This window comes from Oncorhynchus kisutch, linkage group LG15 (genome assembly GCF_002021735.2).
Source record: "Oncorhynchus kisutch isolate 150728-3 linkage group LG15, Okis_V2, whole genome shotgun sequence".
Lineage (NCBI taxonomy): Eukaryota > Metazoa > Chordata > Actinopteri > Salmoniformes > Salmonidae > Oncorhynchus > Oncorhynchus kisutch.
In genome coordinates, this window is record NC_034188.2 from 28,816,150 (window position 1) to 28,830,513 (window position 14,364).

Consider the following 14,364-nt stretch of genomic DNA (forward strand, 5'->3'; position numbering starts at 1 on the left):
CTATGAAATGTTACTGAAGTTGAGTTTGCCTATTCAAGTGGAAGAAATAGAAGGAAGCATTGTGATCCTGCTTACAGTATGTGTACCCCTAGCAGTACCACTCTCTGTCCCAGGGCAGTTGGCAGTAGCCCTGGAAGGTGTGTAACTGAGTCCGAATGTCCTGGTCCTTTATCATACTGTAAAACAATCCCCTGACTACTGTTTCAGACATTGACAACTCAGGCAGGGTCTGTAGGGTTCAGACCATACATGACCTTGAGAAGAGCACTTGACTCAACAAAATGAAGAATATTAGTCTGGCGAGGATGATCTACAGTTCGGGCAAGAGATGGTGACCTACTTTGAAAAGAGTCACCACGTCTTTTCTCAGTGTTTCTCAGCTCTTAATCATTTGTTGGTTTAGCAGTCCCAGACAGAACTAAAAGAACAATCCGGGCCCCAAACAAAGTGACTAATTTGCGGGTGTGCGTCAGTAAATCAGTGTCTCACTCCACGTTGTCTATTTAAACACAGTTCCTACTGCAGAGGGGAAACTTACTGACCTCGGACTCTGCTGTTGTGCAGTGCAACGAGTGTGTGTATTTGAGCGTGTGTGTGTGTGTTCCCCTGTGAGCAGAGAGTTGCAGACTTTGATTAATGACTCCTACAATGAATCAAGTATCTCGAACAGGGAGTGTGCCCCATTGCAGTGCTCTCCTCATTATTGTTGAGGAGGGATGCTGCTCCACATCAGTAAGAAAGGAGGAAGAGATGGAGAAGAGAACATGGAGTGATACATTTATTTGAAATATTTTTACATTTTAGTTCAAAGAACACGTCATGACTTGTCCTTCTTAGTTTGGAGTTAACACTTTGAAGGTTCTTTACCTTTACCCCTTCATCCCCCCTGTTTTTAACCCCACTCTTCCCCTGTCTCTGACTCTCCCTCTCCCTCCTCCTATTTTGTCCTCTCTCTCGCTCCTCCACTCGTCTCCAGATTATGGCTGAGAGGAAGAGTGCCAAAGCTGCTGCCGGCAGCTCATCCCAAACAGGCTCCGATGTTCCTCTCCAGGGTAGGAGTTTGGTGATCCACACACATACAGTAGTACTGATTTCTGTTTAGGGAATTGGAGTTGAGCGTTAAAGGGATACTTCAGGATTTTGGCTATTAGACCCTTTAACTACTTCCGCAGAGTCAAATGAACTCGTGGATACTATTTGTATGTCTCTGTGTCCAGGATGAAGGAAGTAAGAGGTAGTTTCACAAGACAATTCTAACTAGCGTTAGCGCGATGACTGGAAGTCTATGGGTATCTGCTAGAATTATTTTCAATGACATCCACATTTTCCCTCATCAATCTACACACAGTACCCCATAATGACAAAGCAAAAACAGGTTTGTAGACATATTTGACAATTTAAACAAAACAAACCTGTAAATAACACATTTACATATGTATTCAGACCCTTTACTCTGTACTTTGTTGAAGCAGCTTTGGCAGCGATTACAGCCTTGAGTCTTGGGTATGACGCTACAAGCTTGGCACACCTGCATTTGGGGAGTTTCTCCCATTCTTCTCTGCAGATCCTCTCAACCTCTGTCAGATTGGATGGGGAGCGTTGCTGCACAGCTATTTTCAGATCTCTCCAGAGATGTTTGATCAGGTTCAAGTCTGAGCTCTGGCAGGGCCACTCAAGGACATTCAGAGACTTGTCCCGAAGCCACTCTTTTTATATCCACTACCGTTCAAAAGTTTGGGGTCACTTAGAAATGTCATTGTTTTTGAAAGAAAAGCCTTTTTTTGCCCAATAAAATCAGAAATACAGCGTAGACAGTGTTAATATTGTAAATGACTATTGTAGCTGGAAACGGCTGATATTTTAATGGAATATCTACGTAGTTGAGACTGGAGTTTCTCAAACTAAACACTCTAATGTACCTGTCCTCTTGTTCAGTTGTCCACCGGGGCCTCAGTTGTGCACCAATGCCCCAGTTCATCAAAGCGAGATTCATACAGAAAGGGTTTGTCGAGATCAATGTGGAAGAACTTGACTGGCCTGCACAGAGCCCTGACCTCAAACCCATCGAACACCCTTGGGATGAATTGGAACGCAGACTGCGAACCAGTCCTAATCGCTCCAACATCAGTGTCCAACCTAATGCTCTTGTTGCCGAATGGAAGCAAGTCCCTGCAGCAATGTTCAGAAGAGTGGAGGCTGTTATAGCAGCAAAGGGGGGACCAACTCCATATTTAATGCACATGATTTTGGAATGAGATGTTCGACGAGCAGGAGTCCACATACTTTTGGTCATGTACTATATCTGCTAGCATAGATACCCATAGACTTCCAGTCATTGCACTAACGCTACTTAGCAATTGCGCTAGCGCTAGTCAGCGACTTCCTTCAAACTACACGCAACTCATTGCCAAAATCCCGAGGTATCCCTTTATAACGCCCATTCTATATTTCATGTGTGTTTCACTGCAAATGAAAAAAATGCCCCTTATGAATCCAGAACTGGATCCAGAATGTTAATGAAAAAGATAGCCGTGCTGTGTTCACTTCCTGAATTATGCTGACAACAGTACAAGATCTCATAACAACAGGACAAAACCTTTCTCACATCGTGGTGTTAATGCTATTCCACATTCTCCACTCCACTATGCCGCAACACATATCCATCCTCCTTTTCATGCAAAGTTAATTAATGATAGATGATTTCAAAAAACAACACATCCCATAACTTGGCTTTGAGGCAGGATCTGCTGACTGCAGTGGAAACACCTTTGTTCTGTGCATAGAATAAAAGTTCTACATTGGCTTTGAGCTCGCAGGAGCAGCTGAGCTCATTAAAAGCCAATTAGTGTTGCGTAGCGAGCCCTGACTCTCAGCAACCCCTATTGAGAGATCAAAGCTCTCATTGGGTGAACATCGCTCACTCGCTAGCACGACCAAACTGTCTGTGCACTCCACTCGCCAGATCCCTCCACCATCTCTCCCCTCCTTTAATTCCATCCCTCGTTTCTCCTGACCCTCGGGCAGAGTGTAATAGGAACTCGGCTAACTCCTGTTCTGTCATTTTCGCGGGGTGTTGGTGTTTAAACCATCTTATCCTCTTCTCTGTGTTAGAGGGAGGGAAGCCCTCCTGCCCCTCAGGCCAGCCTGTAGATAGACATTTGTTTTTCAGTCTCTCGGAAGTTCTGCCCACTTGTATGAATAGCCATCTTCAGTTGTTGTTTTTTTCATCTGGCTTAATTAGATGCAACAGCATCTGAAATATATCAGTCTTCACACAAGTATCTGTATTTTTGCATTTTAGAGTCTTTGCTCGGATGTGCTTTGTACTGTGTGTGTGTGTGTGTGTGTGCTTTGTACTGTGTGTGTGTGTGCTTTGTACTGTGTGTGTGTGTGTGCTTTGTACTGTGTGTGTGTGTGTGCTTTGTACTGTGTGTATGTGTGTGTGCTTTGTACTGTGTGTATGTGTGTGTGCTTTGTACTGTGTGTGTGTGTGTGTGCTTTGTACTGTGTGTGTGTGTGTGTTGTACTGTGTGTGTGTGTTGTACTGTGTGTGTGTGTGTCTCTCTCTCCTTGGTGTCTTATGTGTGTATTCTCCCACAGAGTTTCCCATGCCAAAGGCCGAGCTGGTGCAGAAGTTCCATGTGCACTACCTGGGGATGACGTCCGTGTCTCGTCCCATAGGTAAGAGAAGTAAGGAAACAACTAACACAGCCGTGCCTAATCACCTGCACCTGTCCCGTTAAACATAATCCATACTCCCGTACACATACTGAAGGTAGAAAACGAATTCAGGTTTCACCTCTCTCTCAATTCAATTCAATTCAATTCAAGGGCTTTATTAGCATGGGAAACATGTGTTAACATTGCCAATGCAAGTGAGGTAGATAATATATAAAGTGAAATAAACAATAAAAATTAACAGTAAACATTACATCTCTCTCTCCAGGTATGGACATCATCAATGGGGCTATAGAGAGCCTGGTGTCCTCCACAGGGAAAGAGGACTGGACCCCTGTTACTCTGAGTGTAGCAGACGCCACTGTGGCTGTTATCAAGGAGAAGGCACGTAGCATCTTTTCTCCACTTAACTACAGATTATTACTGACTATACCACAGCATCCATTCAGGGTTTTATTTGTTATCCAATAGATTCACCTGTGATCGACAAAAACAATCTACATTTCTATCTGAGTGTTCTCTAATAATCCCGTCTCTTGCCTTCCCCATTGGTCCCCTGGACAGGAAGAAGAGGAGGAGATACTGGTGGAGTGCCGTGTGCGTTTCCTGTCCTTCATGGGCGTGGGCCAGGACATCCACACTTTCGCCTTCGTAATGGACTCTGGGAACCAGCACTTCCAGTGCCACGTGTTCTGGTGTGACCCCAACGCTGGCAGCGTGTCTGAGGCTGTCCAGGCAGCCTGTGTGGTGAGCTCACACACATAGCTATAGACAGACAGACATACACAGACGTAGACAGACGTAGACAGACAGACAGACGTAGACAGACGTAGACAGACGTAGACAGACAGACGTAGACAGACGTAGACAGACGTAGACAGACAGACAGACAGACAGACAGACAGACAGACAGACAGACAGACAGACAGACAGACAGACAGACAGACAGACAGACAGACAGACAGACAGACAGACAGACAGACAGACAGACAGACAGACAGACAGACAGACAGACAGACAGACAGACAGACAGACAGACAGACAGACAGACAGACAGACAGACAGACAGACAGACAGACAGACAGACAGACAGACAGACAGACAGACAGACAGACAGACAGGACAGACAGACAGACAGACAGACAGACAGACAGACAGACAGGTAGGTAGGTAGGTAGTAGGTAGGTAGGTAGGTAGGTAGGTAGGTAGGTAGGTAGGTAGGTAGGTAGGTAGGTAGGTAGGTAGGTAGGTAGGTAGGTAGGTAGGTAGGTAGGTAGGTAGGTAGGTAGGTAGGTAGGTAGGTAGGTAGGTAGGTAGGTAGGTAGGTAGGTAGGTAGGTAGGTAGGTAGGTAGGTAGGTAGGTAGGTAGGTAGGTAGGTAGGTAGGTAGGTAGGTAGGTAGGTAGGTAGGTAGGTAGGTAGGTAGGTAGGTAGGTAGGTAGGTAGGTAGGTAGGTAGGTAGGTAGGTAGGTAGGTAGGTAGGTAGGTAGGTAGGTAGGTAGGTAGGTAGGTAGGTAGGTAGGTAGGTAGGTAGGTAGGTAGGTAGGTAGGTAGGTAGGTAGGTAGGTAGGTAGGTAGGTAGGTAGGTAGGTAGGTAGGTAGGTAGGGTAGGTAGGTAGGTAGGTAGGTAGGTAGGTAGGTAGGTAGGTAGGTAGGTAGGTAGGTAGGTAGGTAGGTAGGTAGGTAGGTAGGTAGGTAGGTAGGTAGGTAGGTAGGTAGGTAGGTAGGTAGGTAGGTAGGTAGGTAGGTAGGTAGTAGGTAGGTAGGTAGGTAGGTAGGTAGGTAGGTAGGTAGGTAGGTAGGTAGGTAGGTAGGTAGGTAGGTAGGTAGGTAGGTAGGTAGGTAGGTAGGTAGGTAGGTAGGTAGGTAGGTAGGTAGGTAGGTAGGTAGGTAGGTAGGTAGGTAGGTAGGTAGGTAGGTAGGTAGGTAGGTAGGTAGGTAGGTAGGTAGGTAGGTAGGTAGGTAGGTAGGTAGGTAGGTAGGTAGGTAGGTAGGTAGGTAGGTAGGTAGGTAGGGTAGGTAGGTAGGTAGGTAGGTAGGTAGTAGGTAGGTAGGTAGGTAGGTAGGTAGGTAGGTAGGTAGGTAGGTAGGTAGGGTAGGTAGGTAGGTAGGTAGGTAGGTAGGTAGGTAGGTAGGTAGGTAGGTAGGTAGGTAGGTAGGTAGGTAGGTAGGTAGGTAGGTAGGTAGGTAGGGTTAGGACTGTGGTTACGGCCAGGGTTAAACCAGACAGACAGACGTAGACAGACAGACGTAGATGTACAGACGTAGACAGACGGACGGACAGACGTACAGACGTAGACGGACAGACAGACAGACGTACAGACGTAGACGGACAGACAGACGTACAGACGTAGACAGACAGACAGACGTACAGACATAGACAGATAGACAGACAGACGTAGACGGAAAAGAAAGACAGACACGTCTACATTGTCCACTTATTTTTCACGGTCTATCATTCTATTATATTTTAACAATCTAAACCAGGATGTGGACATGACGGTAGGGTTAGGACTGTGGTTATGGCCAGGGTTAAACCAGGTTGTGGTCATGACGGTATGGTTAGGACTGTGGTTATGGCCAGGGTTAAACCAGGATGTGGTCATGACGGTAGGGTTAGGACTGTGGTTATGGCCAGGGTTAAACCAGGATGTGGTCATGACGGTATGGTTAGGACTGTGGTTATGGCCAGGGTTAAACCAGGATGTGGACATGACGGTAGGGTTAGGACTGTGGTTATGGCCAGGGTTAAACCAGGATGTGGTCATGACGGTAGGGTTAGGACTGTGGTTATGGCCAGGGTTAAACCAGGATGTGGACATGACGGTAGGGTTAGGACTGTGGTTATGGCCAGGGTTAAACCAGGATGTGGACATGACGGTAGGGTTAGGACTGTGGTTATGGCCAGGGTTAAACCAGGATGTGGACATGACGGTAGGGTTAGGACTGTGGTTATGGCCAGGGTTAAACCAGGATGTGGACATGATGGTAGGGTTAGGACTGTGGTTATGGCCAGGGTTAAACCAGGATGTGGTCATGATGGTAGGGTTAGGACTGTGGTTATGGCCAGGGTTAAACCAGGATGTGGTCATGATGGTAGGGTTAGGACTGTGGTTATGGCCAGGGTTAAACCAGGATGTGGACATGACGGTAGGATTAGGACTGTGGTTATGGCCAGGGTTAAACCAGGATGTGGTCATGATGGTAGGGTTAGGACTGTGGTTATGGCCAGGGTTAGGGTTGAACCAGGATTTGTACATGAAGGTAGGGTAAGGGTTGTGGTTGAGGTAGACTCTGATGTACTTTCCTTCTCTTCCTCCTCTCCTCTTCCTCAGCTGCGGTACCAGAAGTGTCTGGTGGCCCGCCCACCCTCCCAGAGAGCTAGCTCCTCCTCCCCGCCACCCGACTCGGTGACACGCCGGGTGACTACCAGCGTCAAGCGTGGAGTCCAGTCTCTCATAGACACTCTGAAAACAAAGAAACCATCCTCAGAACTGCCCCAGCAATGACGGACAGCTCGCTGACCACACCCCCAACCCCAGCCTCTGGCTCTGTCACTCACACTATCGCCACAACTACGACCTACAAACACGCCTATCCAATACCAGCCATGGTAACCAACAATGTACATACATGTTAACTTATTACCACTGGGCAGACCAAAGGACGAATGGGGCTGGATAGTGACATCTGCTCAAAATAATAAAAAGTGAAATTATCTGCAGAAGAAGAAGAGGAGGAGGAAGTCCAAGCTTCAGCATGATGAGGTGCTGGTGATTTGTATCTCCATTGGAACTTTCCATTTACCTTTGAACTCTGCCGTGTCATAGCAAAACTGTCCCACTTTAGCCAGTCCACTCCTGTCTTCACCTGGCATCACCCCAGTCTTGTGGAGTATTATAACTACTGAGCTCTAATGGAGTATTAGACTACTACTGAATAACACTAGACATACCTGAGAAAAAGAACCAATCCCCATTGAGTGCTGGCTTAGTTGCATCAGGAGGTCCATTGACCTCCTTTATCTTCCCTTTTTTCTACTTGTTGGACACAGTGAGAGCAACCCTGTTCCCATCACAGTGCCTAACAGTAGCATTCCAGAATTGGACACACACACGTCTCTTTACAACGTCTGTCTCATTGACCTGGAAACGGGACATGCTTATGGGGAAAGCCAAACATCACGGACAAGGCCACTGACCAATCAGCACCATCCAGCTGCTCTACCCGACCTAGTAACCTTTGACCCCCAGACTGCAAAAGAGACATGTCATGTGATGGACTATACAGGCATGATGTAATAACATAGACAAGAAGTAAACAGAACATGGGAACCAATGTATTCCATTCCCTGGCTCGGAGTTCCATCTGGCTCACAAAACAGACTGAACCAATGTCTCATTTGAGGAGGGGTGCGCGATTGTACTATAATTACCCCTCTGATTGTAAAGTAATGATTGTATCCCCGGTTGGAGAGGAGATGTTAGAGATGAGGAGGAATGGGGTGGTGATGGTGCTGCATGTGTCTGTAATCTGAATGTGAGGAGATGGATAGATCATTATGGGGGAGAGAGGTTACTGAGGAGGGTGTCAATATGGACATAGATGCTCTGCACAAAAGCCCAACCCCACCAGACTATCTATCTATATATATATATATATATCTATACACACACACACACACACACACACACACACGACTGACTCCTATTGGACCCAGGGACACCTCTCTCAACTCTGAATGCAATATGCAATCCAATCCCCCCAAAATATAGATGTGAAAATACTGTCATTAATGTGCTCTGTTCTTCACTCATCTCAACACCATGTAAATGTAATCAGTTGTGAAAATAAATGCATTACCAAAAAAGGGAAGGTCTTCAAAGTGCAGGTTTATTTTCTCATGTAATGGGTCAAGTCAATGCAACAACACTCCCGTCCATATGTATTTGGACAGTAAAGCTAGCATTTTAAATGTGTCTCTATACTCCAGCCTTTTGGATTTGAGATCAAATATTTCATATGAGGTACATATGACAGTACAGATAGTTAACTTTTATTTGAGGTTATTGTCATATCTGTTTTACCATTTAGAAATGAAAGCACTTTATAGATCTAGTCCACCCATTTGAAGATGTCATAAGTATTTGGACAAATTCACTTGTAATACAAATCTAAAAGTAAAAGAATGGAATCAGGAAATATATAAATATTAGGATGAGCAATGTCGGAATGGCATTGACTAAAATACAGTAGAAGAGAATACAGTATATAATATGAGATGAGTAAAGCTGTATGTAGACATTATGTAAACATTATTAAAGTGACTGGTGTTCCATAATTAAAGTGACTGGTGTTCCATTATTAAAGTGGCCAGTGATTCCAAGTCTATGTATATAGGGCAGTAGCCTCTAAGGTGCAGGGTTTGCGTAACTGGATGGAAGCCGGCTAGTGGTGGCTATTTAACAGTCTGATGGTCTTGAGACAGAAGCTGTTTTTCAGTCTCTCGGTCCCAGCTTTGATGCACCTGTACTGACCTCGCCTTCTGGATGATAGCGGGGTGATCGGGTCGTGGCTCGGGTGGTTGATGTCCTTGATGAACTCTTTGGCCTTCCTGTGACATCAGGTGCTGCAGGTGTCCTGGAGGGCAAGTGTTTTGCCCCTGGTGATGTGTTGCTGGTGATGTGTTGGGCAGACCGCACCACCCTCTGGAGAGCCCTGCGGTTGCGGGCAGTACAGTTTCTGTACCAGGCAGTGATACAGCCTGACAGGATGCTCTCAATTGTGGATCTAAACGTTTGTGAGGGTTTTAGGGGCCAAGACACATTTCTTCAGCCTCCTGAGGTTGAAGAGGCGCTGTTCAGCTTTCTTCACCACACTGTCTGTGTGGGTGGACCATTTCAGATCATATCAGTGATGTGTAGCCCAGGAACTTGAAGCTTTCCACTGCGGACCCGTCGATGTGGATATGTGCTGTTTCCTAAAGTCCACGATCAGCTGCTTTGATTCGTCTTTGGATCTATTTGGCCGGTAAGCAAATTGAAGTGGGTCTAGGGTGTCAGGTAAGGTACAGGTGATATGATCCTTATCTAGCCTCTCAAAGCACTTCATGATGACAGAAGTGAGTGCTATCGGGCGATAGTCATTTAGTTCAGCTAACTTTGCTTTCTTGGAAACAGGAACAATGGTGGAAGCAAGTGGGGACAGCAGACTGGGACAGGGAGAAATTGAATATGTCCGTAAACACTCCAGCCAGCTGGTCTGCACATGCTCTGAGGACGCGGCTAGGGATGCCGTCTGGGGCGGCAGCCTTGCAAGGGTTAACCCGCTTAAATGTCCTACTCATGTCAGCCACTGAGAACGAGAGCCCACTGTCATTGGTAGTGGGCTACGTTGGTGGCACTATGTTATCCTCAAAGTGGGCGAAGAAGGTGTTTAGCTTGTCCGGAAGCAAGATGTCGGTGTCCGCGACGTGGATGGCTTTCCCTTTGTAGTCTGTGATTGTCTGTAGACCCTGGCACATAAGTCTTGTGTCTGAGCCATTTATTTGCAACTCCACTTTGTCTCTGTACTGAAGTTTTACCTGTTTGATTTCCTTACGGAGGGAATAACTACACTGTTTGTATTCGGCCATATTCCCACTCACCTTGCCATGGTTAAATGTGGTGGTTCGCGCTTTCAGTTTCAGCGTGAATGCTGCCATCTATCTACGGTTTCTGGTTTGGGTAGGTTTTAACAGTCACTTACCCGTCGGGACAACCTCTCCTATACACTTCCTGATGAACTCAGTCACCGTATCCTTGTATTTGTTAATGCTATTCTCAGAGGCTACCTGGAACATATCCCAGCCCGCGTAATCAAAAAATTTTGGAGCATGGATTCCGATTGGTCAGACCAGCGTTGAATAGACCTTAGCACGGGTACTCCCTGTTTGAGTTTCTGCCTATAGGAAGGGAGGAGAAATGGAGTCTTAATCAGATTTTCCATACGGAGGGTGGGGGAGGGCCTTGTAGGCATTTGGAAAAGTTGAGTAGCAGTGGTCCAATGTTTTTCCAGCACAAGTACTACAGTCAATGTGTTGGTAGAACTTCTGAAGCGGTTTCCTCAAATTAGCTTTTTTTAAATCCCCAGCTACAATAAATGCAGCCTCGGGGCATGGGGTTTTCAGTTTTCATAAAGTCCAGTGTCGTTCTTTGAGGGCCATTGTGGTATCGGCTTGAGGGGGAATATACACAGCTCTGACCATAACCGAAGATAATTTTCTTGCCAGGTAATACGGTCGGCATTTGATTGTGAGGTATTCTAGGTCGGCTGAACAAAAGGACTTCAGTTTCTGTATGTTATCAAAATCACTCATTGAGTAGTTAATCATGAAGCACCCCTGCCTTTCTTCTTCCCGGAGGGTTCTTCATTCCTGTCTGCCCGATGTACTGAAAACCCAGCTGGCTGTATGGATAGAGACAGTATATCCTGAGAACCATGCTTCCATGAAACAAAGTATGTTACAATCACTGATGTCTCTTAGGAAGGAGATCCTTGCCCTGAGCTTATCTACTTTATTATCCAGAGACTGAACATTGGTGAGTAATATACTCGGAAGCGGTGGATGTTGTGCATGCCTCCTGAGTCAGACTAGAAGTCCACTCCGAATTCCTCTTCTCCGCCGATTGTGTTTTAGAGCAGCCTCTGGAGTAAGTTCAATTGCCCTGGGGGTGCGACCAAAGGATCCAATTTGGGAAAGTCGTAGTCCTGGTCGTCATGCTGGTAAGTTACTGCCGCTCTGATATCCCAAAGTTATTTCTGGCTGTATGTAATAACACAAAAACAATTATGGGCAAATAATGTAAGAAATAACACACACAAAAAATACTGCAATGTTGCTCAGGAGCTAGAAGCAGAGCTGCCATAACTGTCGCCGCCATCTTGCCATTACCCGTAATCATGGTACCATCCACATTAACGTAGAAGTTTTCAGAGACTTATTCTATTCTTATTTCCCGTTCTTAAGTTTTATTTTTGCAGTTTTATTATTTCAGTTTTGTACACCAGCTTCAAACAGCTGACAATACAATATTTTTGGGTTATGGAAGATATATTTAAAAGCAGTTTAGATGGTTCAATGACTGCTTGTTTTGTCACATAAACTGAAATAAGCAAACTATTAGAATTTTAGCAAGCAGGGTATGGCGGAGAGATTACTGCATAGTGCACCTTTAAAACATTATTAAGACAAAGTACATTAATTACCATTCAGTTACTATTGGGCAATATATAAAACAGATTCTAAACGGTAAAAAGATATGAAAGAAAATGCCCTCAAATAAAAGGTGACATTCTGAAGAGAGTGGAGGAGAGGAGAAGAGAGGAGAGGAACCATGTCATTTCTGCTAGCTGCAGGGTCACCTGCTTTCTCAGCACCAACCCACACAGCACAGCACATTGCTCTCCTCTCCCCTCCTCTCTCCTCTCCCTTCTCTTCTCTACCCTCCTCTCTCTCCCCTCCCTCTTTGCCCTCCTCTCTCGCTCTCACTCTCTCCCCTCCCCTCTCTTCTCTTCTCTCCCCTCCTCTCTATCCTTTCTCCCCTCCCCTACTCTCTCTCCTCTCCTCTCCCATCCCCTCCTCTCCTCTTCTCTCCCTTCCCCTCCTCTCTCCACCAACTGAATTATTCACACTTACTGAGAGTAGGGGGGAGAAGGGGGAGGGAGTGTGTGTGTACATTTGAGTTGCTGTGCAGATGTGTACGAGAGACAGGGTGTGTTTATGTGTGAGCGTCTGTGTGTGTGTGTGTGTGTGTGTGTGTGTGTGTGTGTGTGTGTGTGTGTGTGTGTGTGTGTGTGTGTGTGTGTGTGTGTGTGTGTGTGTGCTCGTGGTGTGTCATCTGAGCGGGGTCTTTGGGGATTGCCCTCACTGTGTTGATGCTAACTCACACAAACAGGGGGCGCTGAATAATTCAATAGACTCTCTCCCTTTCTCCTGTCCCTCCTCTACCTTCTTCTCCTCCTCCTCTTCCTCCTCTCCCTCTTCCTCCTCCCCACCCCTTTAAATCTCACATCCTCCCCATCTCCCCTCAGTTCTGTTCAAGCCTCTCAAGTCATCCTCTCTCCTTAGGCACACTGCTAAACGTGTGTGTCGCAACAAGCCCCAAACACCACATAGGTCCAAAACAACCCCATTCACTGACTGTAACACATTCTGTTTGACCCAATTCTGCCATTCTCACTGCTCCTCTAATGACGGGGAAGAAAATAAACTCCCACCGCTACCATGCAATTCTACTCACCTAACCCCAACCTAACTCCAGACTGAAAGAAAAACAGACAAGATTCTTACTTCTGTCTGTGTAGGAACACCTGACCAACCATCTCTCTATGTGGACAGCCCCACTGCAGACAGAGGGTTCCACATATACCGCATATCTCAACACAGTTTATTGTCCCTAACTGTTCTTATATGGAAACCTCATAAAGAGTTTTACTGGGCCCGATGTGATGCCCGCTCCCAGGGAGATTGCATTCCCACACTTATCTAATTGCTTTTTTTTTACGGCGCTTTTCAGAGTGCCACAATAACTTTTGATTAGCTGAGTTTATTGGAGGTGGAAAGAAGCCTGTTTGAGGTGCTATTATGGAGGTTTGATGATCTGTTCATCCCTGTCTGAGGAGGTATAAACATGATGGATGACAGTTGGATGAACAGATGCTGCCGTGAAGGATAGAGAGCAGAGAGAGAAGAACAACTCTCTCACACCCTGAGAGGGGAAATGGCTTCATAATCCACTGTGTCGTTAACGATAGAGCAGGTTTCATAATATGGAGGAATATCAGAAATGGGGCCATGTTTGGGAATTTGGATTATAGGGGCCTGTGTTGCCGACCGTAAGCAGCCAAGCGTCCAGCTAGGTGGGCAGGGAGGAAGCTAGGCTAGCGGTACGATTGGCCGTGGCTCAGTGAAAGTAGCTTCCCCATCATCATTACGCCACTGCACCACACTTAGCATCTAAAGCCTAGTAAAGCACAGCTAAGCTGCCGTGAATGAAGTCTCACTTAACACCTACCTACAGACAGAGAGAGAGACAGAAACTGTAGGGGAGAGGGTGATGGAGAGAAACTGCAAATGAGAGAGAGGGAGAGAGGAATGTGTGATAGTTTGATAGAGATGCAGTAGATCGACTTTACAAGAGAGATTACATGAGAGAGGAATAGTCCGAGAAAAATAGATACTCTAGAAGACATTGATGTGAGAGAAGACAGGAAACGCAGTGAGGGAATGGTGGTCAGAGAAAATAGACAGAGATAAAGTTTGGATTTAAATCAAGACGGGAGACTGAGGAGAACCGTGAGAGAAACACACATCTCCACTCTTCCACATCAACATAGACAGCCTAGTCATTCATCATAACACTCTCAGAAAAGAGATCCGGGGCCTGTGACAGCATTGAACTGAATCAAATCAAACTTTATTTGCCACATGCGCCGAAATACAACAAGTGTGGACCTTACCGTGAAGTGCTTACTTACAAGCCCTTAACCAACAGTGCAGTTTAAGAAAAATAGTTAATAAAATATTTACCAAATAAACTAAAGTAAAAAATAATAAAAAGGTAACACATGAAAATAACAATAACAAGGCTATATACAGGGGGTACTGGTACCGAGTCAGTGTGGAGGCTATATACAGGGTGTACTG

At 45.9% G+C, this 14,364-nt stretch overlaps 1 protein-coding gene across 4 annotated transcripts in view; it reads left to right on the top strand.

Moving 5' to 3' along the window:
- LOC109905096 (amyloid-beta A4 precursor protein-binding family B member 2-like) overlaps window positions 1–8,552 on the top strand; it is a 66,067-nt gene extending 57,515 nt beyond the window's left edge. For 2 of the 4 annotated variants that reach the window (XM_031790020.1, XM_031790021.1), the window contains 5 exons: window positions 977–1,052; window positions 3,601–3,690; window positions 3,947–4,062; window positions 4,243–4,425; window positions 7,013–8,552. In XM_031790020.1, coding sequence (XP_031645880.1) covers window positions 977–1,052; window positions 3,601–3,690; window positions 3,947–4,062; window positions 4,243–4,425; window positions 7,013–7,186 — 639 coding nt within the window. In that variant the 3' untranslated portion in view covers window positions 7,187–8,552. The remainder of the gene's footprint in view (window positions 1–976; window positions 1,053–3,600; window positions 3,691–3,946; window positions 4,063–4,242; window positions 4,426–7,012) is intronic. The other 2 variants (XM_031790023.1, XM_031790022.1) reach the window with 1 other exon arrangement.
- The last annotated feature ends 5,812 nt before the right edge of the window (window positions 8,553–14,364 follow it).